Source organism: Pyxicephalus adspersus, chromosome 1 (assembly GCF_032062135.1).
Source record: "Pyxicephalus adspersus chromosome 1, UCB_Pads_2.0, whole genome shotgun sequence".
Lineage (NCBI taxonomy): Eukaryota > Metazoa > Chordata > Amphibia > Anura > Pyxicephalidae > Pyxicephalus > Pyxicephalus adspersus.
Window position 1 is genome coordinate 154,504,741 of NC_092858.1, and position 27,021 is coordinate 154,531,761.

Consider the following 27,021-nt stretch of genomic DNA (forward strand, 5'->3'; position numbering starts at 1 on the left):
TGGCACTCGGCTGCCTCACCCCGGGGCGGGACATAGTTAGTTTGAATTCCCTGCAGCCAATCAGCCGCAGGGGATTCAGTCAATCTCCTATCAGACGGCGCCAGGTGGCGCAAGGTCATTGGTCACTCTGGCCATTTAAGGAGAGCCTGTCCTGTACACCATTGCCCGCTATAGCCTCTGTTAACACAGTGTGCTTGGGTGCATCCTTGTGTTGGTTTAAGTTTAAATGCTTTTGTCATCTTCATAGTGACCTGGTCTGAAGTTGACTCCGCTTGAACTCTGCCTGCCCTGACCTCGGATTGTTAATGACCATTCTGCCTGCTACCTGCCCTGACCTTGGATTGGTATTGACCTGTCTTTGCCTTACCCTCTTGTACTTCGCTTGTTTGGACTTAACCCTTGTCGTGCTTTATGACATTGAATAAAGCCTGATGGAAAGATATCTGGAGTTGGTCGTGGTTTGTGTGCCCAGGCGCATTACATAGACACAATTGATACAGAGGAAGGCAAAAAAATCCCTATAAAGCATGGTTCAGTTTTTAAACCATGGTTGAATTTGTTGTGTTGTGTTTTATCAGTTTAGTAAAAAGGTGGGGGGGTCTTTCAAATCTTGTCTAGTTTATTCTATTCTTGTGTTATATGTGCAGCATTTGTTTGATATTAAAAATAAATAACAATGAAGAATTTGGAATAAACACATACCTCCATTTATTGGTGTTAAGAGTTCATCTTATTTTTATTCAGTGTGAAAATGTGAAGTTTTGCTTTCACAAAGTAATGTGTCCAGGTGAGACAAGGCTAAACGAAGCAGCCATTTACCAATTTTTGTTCTGAATACATATTGGATTTGGAAAATTGGCTTTGTTTCCCATTTTGAAGACTATTAGGATTCATATTAGTTAGGGAATTATTGCTCCTATCACAGCTTCCTCATACAAAACCCAATAAAATCATAATTCATAAAACAAAGTCATTCTTTAATAAATCTAAAGCTTTCCTTTTAATCTAAACGAACCTATATACTCATGACTGGTGACCCATAAAGCAGTAAGGCCAACAGGTTTAATAGAAATAGATTAGATCTGGGATTTTTGTTGCAGAGATGAAAAGTCATTTCCTATAAAAATGAATGAATAATTAGAGATTTGGCAAATAAGCTGACATTTCAGAATCCTGCTAATGAATCATTTTTGATTAGATGTCATTAAAACCTTTTGTATAGTAAATTTCAGCCCTTCTGTAATTTTCCTAAGATTGTGTTGAATTATAGATTCTCTTCATCAGGATCCATCAGATATCATTGTCACAGTCACCATTTTAGATTGGATTTGCTTTCAGGTTCCTTTTTTTGTTTCATTTATTTCTTGGTAATTTTCTTTTCCTGAAAAGGCCACTTGAACAATAATTAGGAAACATCCCGGTTATTTACACCTACAATGCTACTGACAATTATATATGGGAGAAAATTTGTTCTGTGGCTTGTTTAAGGATCAGATTAATCATTTCAATTGTTTGTTGTTTTTTTTTTTTTTTTTTTTAAAGCCAAGGTCACATAAAGAAAGCTAATGTAAAAAAATTCAGTATCAATGAATTTATTATTTAATAAAATGGACTTAAAAAAAAGAAACAAACTCAACAGACATGTAAATGTGCATTAGAGCTTTATAGATGTGAAAAGCCAACTGCATCAAAGACTGCAACTTTGGTTAGGGACTGATAGTTAAATTGAATACTGATAAAGATTGGTGGGAGTGATTTTGGAAAGTTGATTATGCTGTTTGTGAAATTCTAGTAGACACTCTAAATTGTACATATTGAGCTGTCTAGGCAATTTTGGGGTGATGTGTATTTAGAGTACTTTTTATGGTTTATTTAGTGTTATTTGCATTATTGTAGTTGTGTTTGTTAATTGGTATTTGAGTACTGCTACTACACATTTGTTTTTTCCACTACTTGTATTATTTGAAAAAAACTCCTACAGAACCACGCGGGGCCATGTTTTTCACCTGCTCCAGCCATTTGTAGCCCATTGCAATGTTCCCAAAACCCAATTTCAGTCTTCCATACCTTATATACGTGCCTACTTCTTCTTCATAAGATTGCTGTAAAGTATTTCATGCCTACCTTTACTCTTTTTTTTACATTGTTGAGATTTATAGACATTTTGTTGCATGCAAACCTTTTAACAATTATTGTAATTTCCTAGATAAAAAAAAAATCATAGGACCACAGCTTTTGGACTGGATTTTATCTGGTGCCTGGAATTTTTTCTTGTGTAATTGTTGCTATGATAGGGTTAAGGTTAAAGAATAAAAATAAAAACTCAAATATATTGCATGGACACTAGACATCCATGGACAATGGAAATCTATTCACATTTTGCAGCTGATAATCTTACACTCACGTCCCAATTTCGAAACAAAACCATGTCCTAAATTTTTATTATCATTATTTTTATTATCATTGCTTTTAGTTGTGAGCAGGATGACTAAAGGGGGCCTGAAGTGAGCACTGCAGCATGGGGGGGATACAGTTGCAATATCAGTCCTGCCAAACTTGCAGATTAGGCTGTTTGTTGAGGATTACACAAGATTTATTCTTTTTTTATGAGCATTAACAGTGGCTTTGCATTTTGATAACATGAAAATCTGATCCATTTTTTCACCCTTTGTTGACCCTAATTATTTTTTATTATTTCATTTTTTGTGTTGGCATTCTTAGAAAATTTATAAGAAATACGGGGAGTTTCTGATTGTCTTTTGGGATAAGATAGAATCATTTAAAGCAAATGGGGTCATGCTTTAAAAAAATGTTTTGCATGTTTACGGAACAACTTAGAACGCTCTTCTCTTCATCAGATTTCTGCAGCTAGAAACAATCTTTTGTGATCATTTCCAGTGACAGGAGCACTGTACACACAGCTCTGATCTGTTCTATGGGGAAGGGAGAGAGTAGGACAAGTGAGCTGCACTCTGTTGAGCTCCATTTTATACAAAAGTACAGTGGTCATTACCCCTCAATACTGTGTTCTTGGATAGAGAATCTCTATCCAAGAACACATACAACAGTTACACTAGGAATGCAGGAGCAATCAAGGGGAGCGGAATCTCTTGCAGTTCTACACAGTCATGAAAATAACCCGAATATTTTCCCCTATGGACTTTATTGGTGTTTAAATTTGGTGTTCGATCACCTGAAAAATATCGGGCTATTCCATCGAATAGCTGCTGAATCGAACACAGCTATTCGACCAACACTGCCCATTACCCCTTATAGACCAGAGCGTTTTTTAAACTTTCATTATGAGCCTGGTTATTTGGCTAATACTTTGCAATTACTCAAAGCCCACATAAACTTAAAATTCAACAAGGTAGCATTTGCAATCATAGGAAGTGGTAAGCAATTGCAGAACCTCAGTCTGTTAACAGGAAACTATATTGGCACAAGAGCTCCTGGCTGTGTGGATACATGGCTACAGCCAAGCACAACTATATAATGGGATTTTGAATCTGTAATGATCGGTTCAAAGGTATTATTTATGTTTGATGCTAATTAATATGTTTACTCAAGGCATTTGCCTTGTTTGCTTTGGGCTAGGCTGTAGAATAACAAACCTAAGTAAAGTTAAGTTAAGTAACCTTTTTTGGCCATATTGTTTTGCCAAAAATATTTTTATGCAAAAAAGAGAGGTAAACAATTATTTAAAAAGTCCCTTTTTCTGTTTAACTATTATTACTTTACTGTAAGTAGAATGCATACATTTTATTCTACAACTTATCTAAAATATTACATTGAAATAATTTTTCTGGTACAAAGTATGGCAAAAACAATTAAAAACAGAGATAAAAAAACACCAAAAATAGCTACAGTATAAAGGAAAGGAAGGAATTAATTAGAGCTGATTTATACTAACTAACAATGAATAAGGGTTTTTTGGAATAGTTTATTTTTTAAATGTAAGACAGTTTCTTTAAGTAATGTAATATACACTTTTTTTGCTCATATGATTTACATATAAATGAAATATTAACTATAATGAAGGAATTCATTGTGTTTCTCAATGACACTTGCAGCCTGTCTGAAAGGTTATTTTACACATTGATTGGCTTTTGAAAGAGCATGTTCTCCTTCACTAGTCAGTAATAGAGGGTTCCATTGGTGGCATGTTTTCTCATTCACACCATTTATTAAGGCCTATAGTCTCATATTTCTGTCACTGAGGCTTATGTGACGTCTGTAAGTAAAATTGGAAGTGGTTAATGGAGACTAGTGAGACTTTACTGCTAATTTACTCTTTCTTTTATCAGCATCTTCTTTTCCAACGTATGCATACAGCACATGAGGTTCTATTCCAGTCTTGATCTTTCCACTGGCAACCAGAGCGCTGTTGTATAGAGGTTTGCAAGAGGTGGATTTAAAAAAATATGTAGGTAGATATTCTATCTGCACTTAAAAAAATCTATTTTTTTGAATGAATATTGAGCACAGAGCTGCCTTAATTTGCGTCTTTCATGTCTACCTAGAATTCCTCTTAGTTATTCTTTAGAAGTCTTTCAAAAAATTGCAAACAGCCACATTTGCCTTTATAAAAAAAACCTGACTTGGAATGTATGCACAATAAGTAATTAGAAAGATTTCTGGTTTGCAAATACTGAGAGACCTATGTGTATTTCCCAGGGTATACACCTGCCTGATTCATTTACTGTTCACATCTACCAGCTGCAGGTAAACTGTTTTTTGATCATGCGAACATTTCAGCTGGAAAATTTACATTTACAATATTTTCTGGATAATACCTGGGTGAAATACTAAGAATACACTGCTAATGTGACTTTATTAATTACACTAATTGGCAGCTCATGCTAATTGCAGCTTCTTTAATTCTTTTTTTTTTTTACAGCTGCCACTTCATATAGCTTGATGGCCTGCCTCTCCGGATTCCATTTAATAGGTTATTCCACAATGATCTGCCAAGTACAATGTACATTGATTAGTTGTTGGCTGATGCTAGTTTGGGAGATAGCCTCTTATGAATAATACAGATGTTCAAAAATATCTGAACCTCCAATGCTGCCTCAAATATGAAAAGTGGAAGATATAGTGGAGGTTCACCAACAGCAGACATTCGAATGAAGCTTTGCACATTTTGATTGGAACATTTCAAACAATCTTCTAAAGACCAGAACTATGAGCACAACAAAAATATATTGTGGGAGACTAGCAAAACAATCCAATCAATAAATATCTTTTCAGCCAGGGCCTTTTACTACTTAAGTGTTGAAAAAGCTAAAGGAAATTGTACCTGTAGGGTCAATCATGTTGCTCAAAATTGCTTATTTGTATCAAATGTCCTTTAGCCAAAAGCGGATGTTGGAAGCTAGGCTAAACTGTACAAAGGGGTAGCATGAGCTTACAGCCCGATACTTGCATTGTAATGCATTATTTTACTTGTAAGCCCATTGTCAAGGTGGGTAGCTGAACTGCTCCTAACAACCAAAAGTCAATTGGGACTACTCGCTGCTATTTACCTTGACAATGGGCTAACAAGTCCAATATTTACATCAGTGCTACATTAGTACTGAACTATAGGCCCAAGCAGCAAAAGGATCAGAAGAAGATAGTCTTTGGATATCACATCATTTCTTAGAAGTGGAGCCTTCTACTCCATCTTCATAGATATTTTTGGATACCTAGGGCCCTAGCTTTATTTACCTTGGTCCCTGTTGCCCGTCTTCCTGGGATGGTTCTCTGGTCATGCTAATTTGTTGATGTTGATCAGCATCTTTTCCAAGGTATCTGCATAGAGCACGTGAGATTCTATTCTAGTCCTAAAACTGATTTAAATACATAACTTTTTAACACCAAATTTCCTGAAGAATGAGACATATTGTGAAATGAATTGTAAAGAGGTCTAAGCCCTCTATACCATTTTTGGGATCAAAATATTAAATGAGCATAGTATTTGATATAGGGGGTCCATCAAGAAAATTATGGGAATAACATATTAATGTTCAATTTTATATGTTGTAAAAAAAACAGGCATTTTTTTTTAGAAAGTATTTCTGAATGTTGGACCTATACCTATACATAAATGTTTGGGGATGTGTGACTTGAATAACAAATATAACAAAATATAACATGAAATTTGAATCAATTACAAAGTATGGTCAACATAAGGCACGCATTCAGGCCAGACATGAAAATTGTGCAGCAAAACTGACCAAGCTTTCAATTAGCTTCAAATAAGTGAGTAAAAGGTGAAATGTACAGCAGAAAACAAATGCTATTGTGTATGCTTTTCTAAACTGTCCAATCACTAGCTTCCCCAGAGTTACAATATTTTCATACTTTTTTTTAGGTTTTAAGGATTTCAACTTAGATCTCACATGTATGTATGTGAAATTTCAGCACTCCAGATATACCAACAAGCAGAACATTTTACTAAAGTAAGCTAAAATGTGTACAAATAAAACAGATCCACAGGGTTGGATTAGAGTTACCTTCTGGGTATTAAGTGTATGAATTACATACCAAGCCAGATGAAATAACCAATCCTGACATAACTCATTACCAGTTCCAAGACTTACTTTTGTTTTCCTATCACTGCTGAAAATTGTCAGTTCCACGCTGTAATGCAAGAACGGGACCATGCAGCAACATTTTCTCTTAAAAAATACAAGGATGCCAGTGAAAGGTGATATGATTTTCTCCCGTTTTACTCACTTAGACCTACCCATTACCTGCACCTAACCTGCATCCCATTGTACTGATGTGTTTAATACCTGTAGCTCACAACTCACAGTACATTTGTGTACATTGGAGGTCAGTAGAATGAATACCTCCTACACTGCTGGCCATTAGGAAGAATGTCACCCTTACATATAGCCAACTACATATTACCAAACTCCTCATTGCTCAAGGAACCCCTAGCAACCTCTGGAGGGTTAAGAAATACTGATTTGACCCACAGCCTGACCCAAACGTGCTATAATCCTTTATTTTTATCCCTAAGATAAAAAGGCTTATATATAACTGTGTGGACTAGAAGAAGACTGGATTCACACCTATGTGTTTTCCCCCAATGCCTTTTTCCATTGAAATCTATGGAAACACATCCAAACACGTTAGCACAGGTCAGTGTGTGTTCATTGGCAGTGTTAGACCTTTTCAATTGCTATTGCAATGCACTTTGAATTGAATATCAACAGGCATCATAACTTACATTGGCAAGCGTTGATGCGTGCCATGATGGGCTTTACGTGTATCATGATACACTTTGACTCATGTCCTAACGCATCAGTTGAGATGCTCTTTGATTCGTTTCTGCTGATTTCAATTAAAACTCCATCAAACAAAATGCAAGGTGTTAATTCAGGTAAATGGAAAATTCTGTGTACTTTGGACTTTTGATGAATAGGTCCATTAGAGGTAACTATTTTTACTAATACACTTTTCATGCCCATTTAATAATAGTTCTTGCTATATTTGACACAGTATGAGAGCTGAGATGCTGAATCTCTACTATCAATGTCAGTGTCACCTTGCACTTTTAGCCAGACCATGAATAGTGTGCAGGTCTATTGTTTATACAATAAACAATGAAAGGAAGATAAATGGAGTGATTGCAATCTTTGCAAATGTGTTTGTTTCTTTCCTTGTCACAGTCTGCAAATACAGAAGCATTTGTCTTTGGTAGTAATGCAAACAAAAACTGGAGGAAGATTTATTTTCTGTACATTTATCTTGGCACAAAACTAAATATTTGCAGGTTTAAAATTATAAATTGTACAGTGAAAATAACCATATTTATCAATGATAACAATTTATTTATTTCTCCGAAATTCTGCCTTAACATACTGAAATTCATACATTTTTGGCTGATCCAAAGCATCAGGAAAGGTTTTGATGGTCTTCTAAATGTATTGGCTGGTGAAAATAAAAAATAAAAGTGTATCTGTTGCATCAGCATGCTTTAGCATGAGTTGGAACAATGATTGCAGAATGGGACGGTAAGTCCTGCCATTGGTACTTGCGTATCATCATGACAGCAATAGAGAGAATAGGCTATAGGCAGAGGGTACCTGCAAATGATGGGCCCATAATACTCTTTGTCCTTTACAGTAAATGCTCAGATCAATCATAAATAGGATTATCTACCCCAGCAGTACATATATCATCAACAATAGACCTCATAGCAGTGTATACCCATAGTAATGTAGCAGGGTATACCTATGGTAATATGTCTTTTATTCAATAGCAACACATCTATTAAAGTTTTTTATACCTTCAAGATATTGATCTGCAAATTGTGAGTCATATCAGCCATTAAAACAAAAGGATCTTCAGTACATTTGCTAGATCTAGGAAAATTGGAGCTTCCCATCCCACTACAAAGTCAAAACCCAACTCCAGGCTCTGCTCCTTTGCTCCATTTTTTCATATACTTACTTTTTTCAGGCCAACAACATGACTCTCAGGGTCATCTTTCTTTTTGGATCTTCTACAGTGATGGGTGATACAAAGTGATGTAAAGAGCTTTTCATTACTGTCTAATTTAAAATTAGTCAGGCTGCATATGGCATACTAAATACACCTAATTTTTTCTGCTGAGTGCTGTAGCAAAGGTTTTACCTACCCTGAGCTGGCAGCACTAAGAGCACATTCAGTGAGCACCAGTTATCCAACATAATTCCTTAAGCACTGCTTTATTCAACAGCATTCCTGTTACCTGAAAAACTTTGTTGATTGGAGTGATAGTTATGGGTACGTACATGATCCCTGGAGAGTCAGGCCACTGAGTTTTGTATCAGTGTGGCAGTCCAACTCACCTAAATTTGGCAGCACAGGGGTGTTTGAAGCATTGCTGCAGCATTAAGAACATTTAGAAATGTAAAAAAAAGGCAAATTTATTATTTTATATCCAGTCTTGATGCACTACAGTAATTAATTTGACTGGAAATATTCATAAATGAAACTAAGGGCTTTATTTATAAAACAGAACGTAACATACCCTCAAACATTCCCTGTTGGGAATCTTCTGGGCCCCTGCATTTCAGTGGCAGTAACTGATTCCCACCAGGAAAAGTTTGACTCCCCGATTAATAGGTAAAGCTCTAAATAGTGTATGTTTTATCAATTGCTGCAATGCATGCTGCATTTTCTTCCCCCAAATGTTAACATAGTATTGGATATTAACTATAAATTCATAGGGGTCTTTTAATATGCAGTGAATCTGCCATCCATCAAACATTCTCTAGTAGAGAACCAATCACTTCCATGGTCCTGGGAGAATGTTTGGTGAATGGCATATTCTCTACCTATAAGTAGAGCCCCTACTCACTATTGCTGCCATGCTCTATGCAAGTACAGGCAAAGGGACCTTTCCATGTACATATGTAGAATTTGAACCCGTAAAGGCAGTTACTGTAAATTTTATTGGGAAATAAGATCCTTGACTGGTCAGCTGGAGGTACCAAGTTCAGGAAACATATTGCTTCAGGCCATACAGAACAAACAACATAAAAATCATAAAAAACAAAACATAAAAAAAGTGTAAAAAAAGCCAACATTTTTGTTTGGTTTTGGATGGAGTAGGTAAGAAGTAGAACTCATCAGGTTTTTGCTGCAAGTGCACAGTTGGTGGGATTTATGTGAACTTTCTTTTTTTTTCTGAAAACATTTACTAGGCAGGGAAAGACTGGAGACCTGGCAGAGTTAATGTTTTTTCTATGTACTTGTTGCAGATTTTACCTAACTTCCTGTCTGGTGAATCCATTGACAGCATGAGTGGAAATGAGAAGAAATCTCCGCAATGGCGTGGAAGTTCTAATTCTTTTTCTATCCACCCAAAACTTGGCATGTTATTTACTTTAAAGCCAACTCTAGCTAAAAAGTTCTCTTTCAGCTTGGTGTGGGTTCTCTAGACATGGATCACATATTGTTATTTATACTACTCAGTCATCTAACAAAATCTGCTGGGTTTATGTTTTTTCAGTAATAGGTCACAGCAAAAAAACTATGCTGAAGATATTTTGACACTGGAATCTGTAAGAAACATAAAAAGTCATCATGGGATTCAACGTGCCAATCCAAAAGAAATAAAATGGGCTATTAAATCTTCAAATCCAGTGGGCTGTACATCTTCTATTGATTGCAAGTAAAACAAGTCAAAACAATTATATAAAAGGGTACTTTTAAAATATATGTATCACATGTTAATAATATCCTTATAAGATCTGAAAATAATGTGAATATATCAGTTCATCAATATTGTGAGTTAATAATATCTTAAAAATGATGAGCAGCAGTATAATGGTTATTGATGAAAATATATTTCATAAAGTAAATTATATAGCCCAATAATGCTTTTTGATAAAATAGAAGAGCCTTAAGGTGAACTCCAGAGAAAGGAATTATGTAGATGGAGAGGTAAATGGTAAAGATTTCAACAGCAAAAAGGAATTTTAATAACTATTTATAGTGAAAAAAAACCCTTCTTGACAAATGTCTCGTTTACAACACATTAAATTGAATACCCGAAGGAGTTTGGCTGTTCACAAGCCAGAGTTAACAAAGTAAATGATCACTCTGCAAGAAATAATTCACTGAGTTTAATAATTTCATTTTGCACATCATTATTAGTTTTGCAAAATTATTTTTACCTCATTGCTAAGTTAATTATCCATTTCAGAGTGATAATTCACTTTCATATAGCATTAGCTCCTAAAACTTTTTTGGCAAAAAGTTGGACCATGTCAGGTTTTTTGCAGAAATTCACCCCATTATTTTTCCATGATGATCACTGTCACCACTACAAAAAATTATTGGCAATAGAAAAACTTGGTACTAAACAGGAATACGGGGCAAATTTGATAATTGAACATTGATAACTAACTAATAGGGCATTTTTCGTTATTTCCAATAATCACTTTTATCTGGGTATTTTCTTACTGTTCAATGTACACTTTACTATATATAACAAGAGCCTAACAGGAGGTTCAGTATACTGTAACCAAAATATATACATCAGAGTTAAACATACTCAATTAAACCTTACAGGCCATGTGTAAGTGCAATGGTGTGGCTTAAATGGTAAAATAAAAAAAGTCTTAAAGCTGATCTAAACCTAAAAAATAACAAAACAAAATGTGGGGAAGCAGATTCTTTATTACAGAACAAAGAAGCAATATTTGACCTTCTGAGGGGTAACCTTGAGTGTGGCGCGGGGTAAAAAAAAAACAGCTGATAGCGGTAACACCGAGCCACACTCTGAGAAACTAAAAAAAAAAAAAATAATTACCTTGTCCCACCGGCGTCCTCCAGTGTCCTGCCCGTCCTCTTCCTCTGATCGGTGCCCCAGCATGTGCAGTTCCCGGTGACGTTGGTGCATGCGTATATATATAACGTGAACATGGAACGTCATCATGGGATTCAACATGCCAATCCAAAAGAATTAAAATGGGCCACTGATACTACTGTATATATATATTACAGGTTTCAGTATTTTTGATTTAGTTATGCAGCCTTGTTTTAACAGGTTTTTGTGTTTTTTATTTAAAGTTTATTGATAAATGTATTAAATATTGGACATATTTCAGTGAATTATGCCTAAGAATTACAGGCCTACAGTGTAAAAAAAATTTTCATGAAAGACAATGTACTGCTTTTAGACATAAAAATCCGGACAGAAATGAACTGCCCAGGAGGTTAATTAGCTATTTGAAATGTAAAACATTTCGTAAATCAAAATGTGAAAAAAATAGCAAATACCACGCTGTAATAAAACTCTGTATGAGTTATTCTTTAGAGAATGTTTTTTTTTCTGCTGCTATTTTGCTGTTTAGAATTATTATATTTATTTTAGTCCACTGAAAACAGTATTTCTTTCTATGTAGACCAAGACAAATATGAGAGCTTCATAATGTACTACAATACAATAAGAAGGCCATGGTTCAAAAATGCTGTGGCACTAGCAGTTCTGGATTGAACCTTTTTTATTGTCTAAAGATAGTGTGATTTGAATTCCACTTTAATTGTTGCATACTTATCTGTTATATCTATTTGTAGAATTTTCTAAAACCTTCAATTAAGAACTCTTATATTCAACATAGCAAGCAAAAAAAAGTAAAAAAACTTGGGAGGAGGAATTGTGACTATATGAAGAGCATACGTATAAAGTATGTTGCCTCTTTCTACATTATTTTTCTCTGGAGTTTTCCTTGAAGATTAAGGCCACCCAAGACTGATAAATACTTTTGGTGGATTCAGACAGGTTCAATTACTCATCATTTTTTAACCATTTAAAATATTTTGCTGGGAACTTGCTGATGAGCCTCAGCCCCATTTAGGTCACGTGCAGATCAAGTGACAAGCAGGTTAAGTTGATGTTTGACATCGGAAACCACATGCTTTAATTGTGGTATACACAATGCCATTACAAGGAACAGAATCAGGAACAAGCATTTGTATGAGAAGTTGCTGAATAACTGAACCCATTAGCTTCCACATAACTATTACATTATTTAATTTTGAGGTTTTGGTGATCCTTTGACCTTTAAAGATTAATCTGAGGTCAAGTCACTGTAATATAATACAGGTTTAGTACATTAAAATAATTGTAAAAAAAAGAAAAGTTAACTGTCAAAAGTAATGTCTGCAGCGTATTAGCTTCTGAAATGCTTTTTTAAAGTCTTCGTTGAAGATGGTATAAATCAGAGGGTTGATTAAGGAATTGAGGTATCCAAGCCACGTGAGGAAGTTGGACATGTCATCAGATATATAACATCCATCACACACGTTTACAATGAACTCCTTAACGAAGAATGGAAGCCAGCAAATTACAAAGGCCCCCAGTATCAGACCTAATGTGGTGGCAGCTTTGCGTTCTCTGTTGCTGGATATCCTTTGTTTTCTCAGGGCTTTCTCATGTTTCATTTCAGCTAAGGGATTCCTTATAGTGATGTGGATCTTATCAAAGTCTGTTGAATGGTCCGAGAAAGATTTTTCCACCATACCAAAGGTAGAACTTTTCCCACACGCCTCCAGAAGAACCTGGCCGTTTTGTTCTTTCTCACATCGACTTATATTTCTTTTGTGATACAACGATTTTGCGGCTTTGTAAATTTTATAATAAAGAATGAGTATCAACACCAGTGGGATATAAAAGGCTCCAAATGTAGAGTAAATTGTAAAAACAATGTGTTCGTGTTTGATGATGCATTCATCTTCGCGGTTGTGCCTTTGGTGGCGCCAGAACAATGCCGGCATAGAGATAAAGATAGAAATAATCCATACTACAGCAATCATAAAGGCAGCATGCTGAGGTGTCCGTTTTCTGGCATACTCCACAGCATCAGTAATAGCTCTGTAGCGATCCAGTGCAATTGCTGAGAGGTGTAGTATTGAACAAGTGCAACACGTAATGTCTACGCTCAACCAGATGTCGCAAACAGCTTGACCCATAACCCAGGTTTCCTTCACAATATACATAATACTGAAAGGCATGACCAGGACAGCAACCAGAAAATCTGTTACAGCAAGGGAACATATTAGATAGTTGGCAGGATGGTGGAGTTTTCTTGTCACAATTATTGCAGCGATTACCAGAGAGTTGATTGCAGTTGTCATTATTGTCAAGATAGACAATGTCAATGAAATAACAATTTGGCTTGTGATCCCTTTTGTAAGTTGTCCTGAAGTGCAGTTATATTCTGTTGTATTTAATATATCCATATTCTTTCTAAACCCAAAGTTTATAGTGGGAAATCAGTATCTAAAAAAAAAGGAAAGCAGATAGTTAGATGTAAAATTACCAAATTAGGTCTTCCTGGTACTGACATTAAAACTGCTACCTCAGTTTTCTTTTCTCAATGGCAAATCTGAATCATATGATTTTTTTTAAATCTCTGATGAATTTATAACATAAAAATATAATTCAGTTTCCTTGTACACCCAACTGTTACAAAGCAATAGGATAGTGTTTTGTTCTTTCCATATTTGCTCTATATTGCATAGAAAACTCATAACTGAACCGTCCAGAAGTTAGGCAGTAAATGTAAGTAAAGGAAGGAGACAAACCACAATTGAAACCGCAAAATTTCTATAAAGTTATGCTTTAAAAACCCATTTGCAGTTTCATTCTGTTACTGACATATGCAGTCTAAACAAAACAAACATCACTGTTCCTGAATGAAGACTTTTTTTCAAAAACCCTTAACTGCTAAAATAATACCTGATCTGTAAAGACGCCTTCTGGTTCCCTATGTATGCCGAGCACTGAAAGACTATAACAGAAAGAATAGCTGAAGTGCTGGGGGAAGGCATAAATAGTGCTTTTGTTCACCGATTATAAACCAATCTGTTTATACCTATAATAATGAATAATAATAGTCAATGTGTAGCAGCTGTTTGAAATAACACTGAAAAATAAAAGGTCACTTTTAAGCAGTCCTGTTATGCATCAATAAACTTTAAAGGGCTCCATTCCCACTGTGCTGGATGCAGACATTTTAATGCAGGGTGTTTTTTGGTGAATGCTTTTCTCATTGCTTGACTGTTCTTACAGCAAGGATATCTGCCAGGAGAAGTCCTAGAAAATGAAAGTGCTGGTCTGAACGCTGAGTACAAAGTTTGTCTAGCAAACTGGAATGCCTCCCTCAACCCTGCCATGAGGTCTGAACTATTTAACTCAGTAATACAATTTTTTACCTGACCTCTGCAATGTGCTTGGCAGAATGGCAAATGATGGGCAGTAACACTGCAGCTTGAGATAAATGTAGCATTAAATATCTATATACATATAATAAAAAATGTAAAATATTGTTGAACTAATTTTTGGGATCAAAAGTGGTATGGCGGTATTTGCACCATCGCCACACTTTTCATGACTTATACATGGCCCACTGACATTTGTTCTTATCCAGACTTGATTTCTTTGTGCTAGCATTCGGACCAAAGAAAGCCTTAGTGGATTGCTGTGCAAAAATAGGTGTTTATATGAGGAAAAATACAGTGACATGTCTGCTCTAGTTTGATCCCAACAGGCCAGCAAGATGTGCAAAACCAAATGCAGAATACCCTAATGATAGCTGATGTCTGGAGCAACAGATGCCCCGTATTTTCTAAACATGAAAAATGCAAATGTATTGAAGGGATTAGGTTAGAGACGTTCTCTTATTTGATCCTCCACTGAACAACCCCAGATTTTACTGATATATTAGAGAAAGTAGTGGCCATTATCATTAATGTTATAATCTTCCAAGGAGCAAAAAAATTGGGCTCTGAATACAAAAGAATACCAAATGAACATATTATTAAAACAAGAACCTACATTAAAATTAAAGAGAGGATAAAAATGTAAATTTTATCGCAATACACTATTATAATTAATGATGAAAAAATCAAGCACCAATTCTGTATATACTTTAGAAAATGCTTGAAATGAAAATTCCACCTTTGATCTAATTTTCTGTAATCCTCTTTGAAATTCTATAAACGACTTCATTGTAAGATTGTGGTAATTTGGAAAGATCTACAGAGTCACAACCTTTGCAGCTTTTTTTAGAAATTGCCAGACCTGGTATAAAATAACTCATTGCATTGTTTTAGAAGTTGTTAAAGTTGAACAGTCCTAACTGCTAAATTCAAAGATTAAATGCAAAGCTGAAATTACTTGCCAAAGATTTTGTATTTTTGTCTATTCAGTTTTGAGATTTACAATGCTCTGATATATAGTCCAGTCCTGCCTAGCAAGGAAAGGATCCTAATCATTCTCTATGACAGTTTATCTTTCATTTATAGGTTTTAATCCAAATCCATCTGTCCTCACGGATATCAGGTGCTTCAATAATATAGAACTTGTAGGGTATGCTGATCATTTTAGAAGACTGTCCAGCACCAGTTCTGTACCTGTGGCATATAAATTAAGATAAATAGAAAATCACAAAGCAGTGGGTTTTTTTAGGCAAATGTTAAACTGTATTCAGTGATAAAATTCTCATAGAATACATAGTACACAAATATACAACACAGGATCATGCAATAGATCCAGTTGGTGGCCAAGTGTCACTGGACATTCATAGAACTTAATATATACACACACAATAAGATGTGTATCTACTGCGAGTCCAGTAACTAAGGTAGTGAACTATGCACAGCTTAGGGACCCAACGCAAAGCTGTTACTGGAGAGAAGAAAGAGAGGCTGCTGCCTCTCCCCAAACATGCCATCTTCTGCATGAGCTGAACGGCTGCGGCCTCGTGTTCTTCTCCTCTCCAGTAGCGGCTTTCCAGCCTGATACTGAGTTACCAGGCTGATCCCTGAATCTACCTACAAAATATTTAGTGGTTGAAGCAGAACCATACACACACGAAGATCTATACATATACCTCACAAATAACGCATCCAGTACCTGAGTCAAATTTTGTTACCACACAATAAACCCTGAAGAAGCCCATACGGGGCGAAACGCGTCAGATCCCTAAGCTGTGCGTAGTTCACTACGTTCGTTACCGGACTCATAGTAGATACATATCATATTGTGTATGTATATATTAGGTTCTATGAATGTCTCATGCCAACTCAATTGCCCACTAGTTGAATTTATTGCATGATCCTGTATTGTATAATATATATTATATATATATTATACATATTGTGTAATATGTATTCATTGAAAATTTTATTACCAAATACAGTTTAACATTTGCCTAAAAACCCTGCTGCTTTGTGATTTTCTATTTATACCCATTTGGGGTTGGCAGTATCCCTAGTAAGTGAATAACAACTGATAATAATGTTCACCATTCCACCACTATTACATCCTTATATCTTTATAAATTAGGATAAACAATGTCCAGATATACACTTTCTTTTAGGTGAAAAACAAGTTTGTGTGTCCCTCTTTAAATCCTTTCAGATGCAAACTGTTAAATGCACTGATAGTAAAGGGCAATGGAACAAGTTGGAGCCATGATTAAAATGCGGGATTTGTATTTATATAGAGCAAAGAAAGTAAGAGAGAATGAGAGTAAAAATTTAAGATTATGGAAATGTCAGTTTGCTGATTGGTGGGGTCTGGGGAGAAGTTTGACAAAGCCATAGACAGGATAGAAGGAAGACAAGCCAGTGGAATTCTGGCTGCTAAGAAAAAGGCTTCCTGCCTACCCACTCTGTTTTAGAGAGCACATGAGGACAGTTTGACTGGTTGGAATCATGGGTAATTTGGGTTGAGATCCTGGAAAGCAGTAGTCGGGGTGTTGGAAAATGGTTGGGCGGTCGCCAACTGATGGTCTGCGACTCTGGCCGGTGCGCCCCCCAGTGGGGTCAAGAGAAGGCCCCTGCTGGGGAGTGCACCAGCCAGAGCCAGTCTGAGCCTGCGATGGGAGAGTGGGTGGGTTCTGGCATCTTGTCGTTACTATGGAGGAAGTTTCTTCCCCTTTGAGTGACACATGTCTCCCTGCGCATGCGGGGTCCAGATTCCGTTCATTTAGTAGTTCGTAGGTCCGAAAAGGTTGCTCTAAGCAGTGAGGTAAAATGATGGTTGTGCCATGTATTGGTTTGCAGATAAGTGATATCAGTCCCTGGAGCTCTGCTGGGTTGTTAAGGGCCAAATGTCAATTGCTTTCACAACACCAATATATTTGGTTTTATTTAATATTAATATTCATCCATAACCTGCAGCCTGTGGAATGTTACAATATACTTTATTGTTTATGTAATTGAGTTATATTAATACTTTGTACCCCATAATGTAATTGCTTTTACATGGGAGAAGTTGGAGGTAGGTTGGGCGGTAGGGGAAGAAATATGGGTACCCCAGATCCACCCTGTTCATGTAAGATTACATGCAAATTATGTGCTGTTCAGGGTACCGCAGGACATATTTGATACACAATAACAGCAACTGTAAACAATCCTTCTAACATTTAAAGGCCTATAAACAAATAATAAGTCTGAATTACTATAATAATAATAATAATAAGTTCTTGCTATGCAAATATAACAAAACTGCACTGAATGTTCAATGTTATAATATCTGCCAAAATGGCTCCTAGGGACACATTTTTTACAAGTTTCATTCCCTTTAATATGTACAATACAACCTCACTGTTAATTGACATTTATCTTTCATGTACAGGTACACATTAACCCTCAAGGTGTTGGAATTCAACAAAATCGGCACATTATCAGCAATTCCAGAACCAGAAAATATTCAATACACAATTATATTTAGGGATAACCATAATTGTATTTTATAATATTTAGAGATTTCTCCCCAATACACATAATCACAGGCCAAGGTCTATTACCAATGGAAGTTTTATTATAAATAACCTTGGTTTCATATCCCACTATTGCAACTCACATCTCAACGCTTTCATTATCTTTTCAACACATTCAGAATATAACTTAGTTTTGTGATCTTTACATGATTTCACACAACAGTTTGCACGCTTATCATACATCAGGATGAATAAATATGTAAATTTTGTAGCTACGATCGGCTGACAGTTTGACAGTAGCAATGCATTATAATACAAAGATAAACACAAACAGCTCTATAAACTCATGGTCACAGCACACTATGTTCATCACATCTATTTTTCTGTGCTTCTGGATTTAGCCACATTTTATGCCAGATTATTTCTTTACAGATATGTTCAGGTACCAAAAGGCTTTAGGAAATTACAATGGCCATTAACATTTAAACCAACACAATCGACTTTAATTGGCACTTGTACACACACATAATTCCCATACCAGCTGCAAGCAGTACAAGTGCTGTAAAACAAGCTTCCATTGACCAATTTAGCTACATATACTGTGGAATTGTTCATTCTCAAAGATTACAACAGAAACTTAAATAAAGGATTCAGTTAGTTTTCACCAGCTAACATGCACTTGGTGTTTGACTTCATTAGAAGGCCAGCTTGCTGCAACATAATAACTTTCTTAGAAAATATCAATAGAAGAGTTGTAGATTCAGTTCTTTGTAAATTTTGTAGGAGATTTTTTTCTAAAATACCTACAACTACGAAGGTTAGTGAGGAATTGTTTTAATTTATTGTGTGAATATACTGAACTCCCTTAGTAAATAGGAACCTCAATTCAATAAATAATCTCAGTAAATAAGAACCTCTATTCAAATTTAAATAACCCCAATTCAGAAGGCAAATGTTGACCCATTTCTGTACAACCTTTCTGCTACTTCTTAGGGTATAAAATACTGTCCACTAACAAGCATTCTGGCACCATTTTAGAGTGGATCTTAGCACATGACAAAATAAAAATACTCTTCTTCATACCACCCACTTAAATGGTCTGTTCAGTCATATGGACACTGCCTATTGACTTCTGATTTTCAATAATCTGAGTCCCCTCGGGGTCTTAAAGGACAAAATCCATGACCTTGCCACAGATAGAAGGGTGATGGGACCTGTTGGAAAAAATAGTGGAAAGCAGCACAAAATCTACAGTCCCCACAACTGCCAAAAGGCATCATGTAGGTTGAAGTACCCAAAGATTCAAGTATAAACTTTCAGGATTTACAGGTTTTTTTTAAGGCTGATCAGCACGACATGAAAGGTGGGATGTGCTTTAGGGCTGCTAACATCTTAGTAGATACACTGATACCTGATTGTTTTAAGCTCTCAAGACTGGAGAACCTAGACTATTATGGGTGAACCTAGGTGATCCAACAAACCTGGAATTGATCTGGTCCAGGATTAAGAACTTGCCAAATAATAGCAAAATAAATCCATTCCAGATTTGCTGGATCACCCAGGTTTGCCTCTGATAGTCTGTCCTTTTTAATATTGGAGAGCTTTAATAAATCAGGTGTTGAGTGTCAGGATCTAAACCCATGGCTGTATCTGTGTCTGGCAGTTGAACTTCCTATTGAGCTACCTCAAGTCCTGGATAGCTCCTTGCCTGATCTCATGGTCAGTCTTTCTTGATACCCAGGGTAGAGATAAACTATGATCTTCTTCCTTCTCCTTCCCTGGACTTCCTTTTTAAGCCATACCTTTCTTGTTTGCCAGAATATTGTGCTTCTGCCAGTATCTTGCCTGTGGTGCTGCATTGCATCCTTTGGCCGATGAATTACCGATCTTCTTTATTGCTCTCTGCCTCAAACATGATATACCTGACTACAGATTTTGACTTGATCCCTAACTACACTTCTTCCTCCCTCGTGTTCTGTACACTGAACCCAATTTATTTATTAATGCAGACTAGCTTGTTGCTGCAGCCTTTTAGACTGTTCCCAGGTTGTTACGCCGAGCTATTCTAAGACATTTCCTCTGGTCCGCTGGTTAAACAGGTTGGTCGTACAGCCCTCTGATTACCACACAGTATAAGAAGCTGTATATATCCTCCATTGCAAGTAATGATTCTAATCAAGCAGCATCCGGCACATCTTGTTTGTACATATTGGAATTACATGATATGATGATATAACCTTGAGGTCCGTGGATGGGGCTTTCACAAGCCATTAATCAGTTCTCATTACAGCTCACTTGTTTTCTTCAAGTTACTAATTATGGCATGATATGTAATAAAACCATGATTAGGATAACTAACCCTGCTGAAAAGCAAATTGTGTTTCTGGAAATTGGCATGTGACTTTATTTTCATTTAAACATTTAGACTTCACCCTGGTACCTTGTGCTTCATGAACAAAAATGATAAAAGAACAACAAATCTTCATTACTAATCAGTTAATATCTGCACCCAAACTAAACCGCCATCAATTGAAGGTAAAAGGTTCCTAAATTCTCTCACTGGAATAAATTGATGTTTTAATCAAGCTGAGTATGGTGTATTGTGCTGCTTACACTCCTTAGATCTGTTTTTCATCTCATTTGATGCTTATTAGATCCTTAAAATGACTATAGTTTGCATATTGTTTATGCCATCGCTTCTGTGATCTGGTATTTCCAAAAACAGTTTTATTTTCTACATTTTTGTGTTTAAATCAACAAAATCATTTGGGATCTGAACACTGGACGAATATCTTTATATTTTTCTTTTTTATGGAGCTTTAAAGTGTCAGAACAACATAACTTGGATATGAATAAATCATCAAAAATAACATATTTACCTGTGCGTTTTGCTATTTTAAGTCACTCTTTCTGCCAGATAAATAATAGCTCACTGTTGCATTCTGTCTGAAGACAAATGTTACAGAGTGATTTCTCCAGCTCTTTTCTTTGATATACAGACAAGTAAGCCAAGGAATTAGACATTTGGCTGCTTTGCTATGCCGATTGACAAGCTCTGTACTGAACTTATTCTGCCTTCGAACCATCTCTTTTGAAACATTTACTCAGTCCATAGTAACAGAGTATATTCACTACTTCCAAATAAAAACCACTTAAGGTTTCAACAATTTATATACAGTTTTTGCCTAAATTACCAGTTGCCTTTATTGACTTGCTTATAAAGGTGTGTGTAGAGCTGTCATCCTAGAACTTTAACCATTAAAAGTAATCCTGTAATACTGATTTGCATTTTTATTTTTTTTTTATTTTTACACAAACCTTTGTTGTTTCTTTTAAACAAACCTAAATAATTATAACATTACAAGCCCCTTGAAATCTCACTGTTCAGGATGTGAATTTTAATGCTCCTAAAAGGAATCTAAAGACGACAATTTTTGTACTTTTTAATTTTGAATGAAACATATATGAACATTTAAAAAAGATCTTGTTTAAACACCTAAATTTCTAAATGATTTTAATGATTGCCAAAAAAAAATAATTTTTTAAAAAGCTCAAGCTGAGACAATCTTCAGAAAGGAGTCATAAAATTACTTTTTTTTTTGGGCCTCTTTATTCTCGTGAATGTCCCTCCTTTCCAAGAGAAAACATAAGATTTTTCCACACACTGGCAACCACACAAAATATTTGGCTGTTTGATCATTTATGATCATAAAGGATGATTCTTCGACCTGATTCTTCAACTTCAACATGATTTTTCAGCCCATGTAATTGCAAAGATGGCAGGCAGGATTAATACTTTATTACTTTCTTGCCAAGGATTGTTCATTGTTTCCTTTTAACAATATTATCATCTTGTTTTTCTGCTAAATTGTTCAGTTTAAAAAAATAAAAGGTGATTTTTTTGTAAACAACCTACATACTGAACAAGAGTTCAGTACTTAAGTCATCTTTAAGATCTCCCAAAACCAAAAACAAAGCCAAATGTAGGTTTATACGTATTTGTTGTGTCAAGTTGGTAAATTTAAAGTATATATCTAACTATTTTGTAAGGAGGAGGGAAGGGTTACAATCATATTATTATTACACAGTATTTATATTGCACCGACATATTACACAGTGCTTTACTAAGTCCATGGTCATGTCACTAACTGTCCTTCAAAGGGGCTCACAATCTAATATCCCTACTATAGTCACATATTAATGTCTTTATGTATGGTAATCTCTAATACAGTCTAGGGTCAATTAGGGGGGGAAGCCAATTAACTTAACTGTATGTTTTTGGAATGTGGGAGGAAACCCAGGCAAACACAGAGAACCTGCAAACTCCATGCAGAGTTAGTGTCCTGGCTGACATTTGAACCTGGGACTTAGCGCTGCAAAGGCCAGAGTGCTAACCTCAAAGCCACCGTATTCAGATGATTTTCCTCCATTTCTTAAGAGTTCTAAAGATGAGAGGAAATCTCTGCAAAGTGAACACAACTTTCATCCCAGAAGATGAGTCCTGGAACATGTTTCCTTACTATAGGATTTTCCTCCCACCTACTGCTCTAATGACAACTCAAAATGCTCATTTGTTTAAGAGGCAGTCAATGGTCACTATAACAAATAAATTGGGCAAATCTCTCTAGCACAGATACAGTCAACATTCACAGTCAATAAAAAGTTGGAGAAAATCACATGACTGCAACTTCAAGCAGCAAAAAATGTTAGCAAAATACTAGCTTTTGAATCTAATATAGAGGAAAATACTTTAAAAGGTAAATATATCAATCTTCTGTCTTTGTTTCGATTTTTGGCTTTGGTGCTACTTTAAGAATTTCTCTCCACCAGAAGCATTATTGTGTGCTTTTCTCCTTTTTAAAAGCACAATGAACAGGCAGGTGATATTCTACTGCTTTCTATAGAGTTTGCTTCCAACAATGCATTTTGTTTCATGAAATGTTACATTTGGTCATTCAAGTCTATTTTATTTTGAAGAATTGTAACATACATTAGTGTGACAAGGCAATCCACAATGAACCTCTGTAGGAGTGAACCCCAAAATACAAATAAGCAAACAATAGGGTATATATTATGGATATTAAATTATATCAACATCTCTACAGTGAAGGCATATTGTATTTGATGCTAGAAAATGATGTGTTTTTTAGTTTTTTTAAATCTGTTCATTTTTTATAAATCAGTGTGAGCCTAAATGATTGAGCAATGAATTAATGAGAAAATGGATGAGGCATTTCCCTGCTTGAGTCTGACAGCTCTTTACATAATGAACTCATCTGAGCTGGGATCTCCTGGAATAATTGTTTTGTTTATCTGTGAAATTTGCCATCTATGCCTTCACGCTGGTTTGTTATTACTGTTCGGATTTTCAGGTGAAAATAATTGTAAGAACCTAATTTGTAGATAATGATAATAATCAAGGAACACATCTGAGTATCTTTAAAGCTGAAATATAATTAAAGACCTATTAATATTGCTAAGTATTTGTAAGAAAAAAAATATTTTCTTTGATTTTATTAGAAGTAGTATTACCATTTTGGCTTGGAGAAGGTAAACAAGGTTTTTTCTTACCTAAACAGTTGCACATATGTTTTAGCTGGTATACATCATATATTTCAACTTAATTGTAGCTTTAACAGAAATATTACAAATACCTGTCAATTTTAATAGCTAAGAGCCATTTGCTTTTCTACAGCAAACCCTTGTTCGTGGTTTTAGGTGGACTTTATCAGCGAGTTAGTTTGATGGGTTGGAATGCTAAGGGAATGTGGCACCAGAGAATGTCTAGCTTGCATCATGTAAAAAAGGCTCTGCCATTTGTGTAAACATATTGTAAACAATGGCAAATTATAAAATTAGAGAAACGTAAAAAGGGAAATACAAAGGAAACAAATATAAAATAAAAAAAGGTTGAAAAAAAGCAAAAGCAACCACTTATCTATTTAAAACTTTCCACCAATCCCTTTAGGATACAAAAACAGCAGCTGCACAAAAATGTCATATATTTGTCTTGGTATTTGCCAGGTCTGGAACCTATACCCTCAAGAAATATATGTGTTCATTTTCTTGTTACAGGCTGTGGATTAGTACAACAGTAGGATAGAAGGTTTCAATTAATTAAGCTGTAATTCTTGCATTAATTGCCAGCCATTGTTGGCTCTCACACACTGAAAATAACATGGCTAGTGACAACTTTTAAAGCTTAGTGATTTCAGCTCAGGATTTACTAAATAGGTGATGTATAATAATAAAAACAATATTCCAATGTATAAGATATTGTAAGACTTATAACTGATGGAGGGTGTCCTAAAATAAGGTCAACAACGAGCATGTTTGTGACCTATTAGTATTATTTTTAGCTTTTTAGCACATATGGCAGCTATATATACAGGTTAAAAAAATGGATCATGAGGAAGGTAAAAATTCCTTTTTAAAAAAAGCAAACAAAATCTACATACAAATCACCTAATGGGTGACAGACTAACCTTTAACAATGCATACAGCAGCCTTTGGAAGGGGTTCAGATAGTTCATTTGAAACAATCTTACAAGGGATGTGGTCAGTCCAAGGCCATCGTGTACAAATGGTACAGAAAACCTTTAAGATGCAGGTGTGCTTTCTTTTTATTGATCAACGTTTCATACAAATGTGCAACAAGGTTGTAAAGCAGATAAAGTTTTTAATATGTTTGTATTAGACTAAAATGAGCTTCCTTTTGAAACTAAACTTCTAACAGTTTTCTGCTGTAATCTATTCAAACAGTTAAATTCTATAATAGAATTATGCAGAATATATAGTTTTCAGTAAACTTTATCAAAGAACCCATCTAAAGAAATAAAAGATCTCTGGACTGAATTTTGCTCTGTAGTCCTCTCAAACTTTTATTTCTGGTAGCATTCTTGAATGCATTTCCACTTTGTCAAAAGGCAAGGAACTTATTTAATCTTCCCCCTTAGGATGTCTTTAATTAGGGTGTCCAGTGATGTGTTAAAATGAAATAGGCATGATTATTGAAGCTATATCCTCTACACAATAGTGGTATATAATGCACCCAAAGATTATCTGAAAGGCAGATTTTTTACTTAGTCAGCAATCTTTTTTTTTTCTTGTTCATGTTGCATATTAAAAAATCAGGATTATTTTTTTCATACTAAATGCTTGTATATGGGGTTAAAGAACTTAGGCAACTGAAAGCCTCAAAGTTGTATCTGGAGAAGGGACTGCTCTTTTTCAAATTGATTCAAGGTTCATTTGCCTTGTGGTGAAAAAGATTAATGCCCCTTACATTATTGGCCAGGGAAAGCATGCCTCCCTCACGGATACCCAAATAGATTATTGGTGTCAGCGGTAACTGACCTTGGAAACACAAACTGCTCATTGCTCAGGGAACCGCTTGCAACCTCTGGAGGAATCCCGGTTAAGAAACACTGGTGTAGACATTTGGCCTGATTTAATAAAGCTCTGGACTGGTGAGGGTAGACTATCGTGGGAGAGCCTTGTTGATCCAGCAAACCTGGAATGGATTTGGTCAAGGATTGAAAACATTTTCAAAATATTAGGAACTGATTTTAGGAAATCAGTTCGTTTTGCTGGATTACCTAGGTTCTCCCATGATAGTCCATTTTTTCCAGTCTTGGAGAACTTTAATATATCAGGCCCATCGTAATGAGAGACACTAAAACTTTTTATCCATTAGGTTCTACTAGTATGGAATTTTGGCATTCTGACAACCTTCTAATATAAATACACAGCAGATGTTTCTAAGCTATTAGAAACTTACTGAAACCAAACTTTGGAGTATTTGTTGTGATATTTAGGATCTAACTTACAAACAGTTAGATAATTCAGGGATGTATTTAAACCTGTTTACAGCTCGATACGAATATTAAAACACTTTAATGGACATAGTCTGGGCAATTTAAACTCTCACCTCTAAAATTTTCTGGAGAAAATAGAAATACAAATGAATAAAAAAAGGAATAATTTTCATACCTTCATCGTTTGGTACTTTTGCAAAATTAAGACATAGTTGAGAATTATTCCTTAATATCCCGTGAAAGGATTTCTTTTTGGTCTTCTTTGCTCTGTACATCTCAGAAGAATAACAGTTTTTTTCACATTCCGGTAATCTTTTTATGTAAATCTGTAAATAAAGACGCAGAAATATAAAAATAGTTTCAGTTCAGAGTTGTAATTAGATTAATGTCAGTTTCTTCTAAATATCAGCATATTGCTACATATCTACGTTTTGGAAAATAAATACTTTTTACTTCTGATATATGCAGTAAATGTAAGTTTTCAACGTATTTTTATCACGCTCTATAAGGATTCAAGTTTCTTGGTGCAACAGATGACTAGAAGTGCAGTCTTAGAGCCCAGATTTGAGAACATGATACAAGCAGAAGAACAAGCAGAAGAAAAACCGTTTGGCCCCTAAAATAGTAAATATTGGTTTCCAGGGGTTTATGTGTCCTTTATAGTAAGTGTCACATATAATAATATTACCCATTCAGCATCTTTTTTATTCATTGGAGCATTGCAAATAACTAGTGACCTTGCCAGTCTTCAACTTATTTAAGTGTGTTGTCTGTCTAACATGGATATGCTAGGCATGGAAGCAGATCTGTGTTCTCTGTGGATCCTTCGCCCTTGTCTAGGACATACAGGGCACGGTGCCAGCACATGGGCATGCATGTAGTCCTGCAGTGAGCTAGTGACATGACAGACTGATGCTTAATAGAAGTTTGTGGAGGATGATGGGACCCCAAAAAGAATGGGCCTGATTTATTAAAGCTCTCCA

At 35.5% G+C, this 27,021-nt stretch overlaps 1 protein-coding gene across 1 annotated transcript in view; it reads right to left on the minus strand.

Annotated features, from left to right (window-relative positions):
* Positions 1 to 7,699: 7,699 nt before the first annotated feature.
* HTR1F (5-hydroxytryptamine receptor 1F) overlaps positions 7,700 to 27,021 on the minus strand; it is a 122,630-nt gene continuing 103,308 nt past the window's right edge. Inside the window, exons 3-4 of the mRNA XM_072431926.1 lie at positions 26,214 to 26,364; positions 7,700 to 13,771 (exon numbers count right to left, since the gene is read on the minus strand). Coding sequence (XP_072288027.1) covers positions 12,640 to 13,731 — 1,092 coding nt within the window. The 5' untranslated portion in view covers positions 13,732 to 13,771; positions 26,214 to 26,364 and the 3' untranslated portion in view covers positions 7,700 to 12,639. The remainder of the gene's footprint in view (positions 13,772 to 26,213; positions 26,365 to 27,021) is intronic.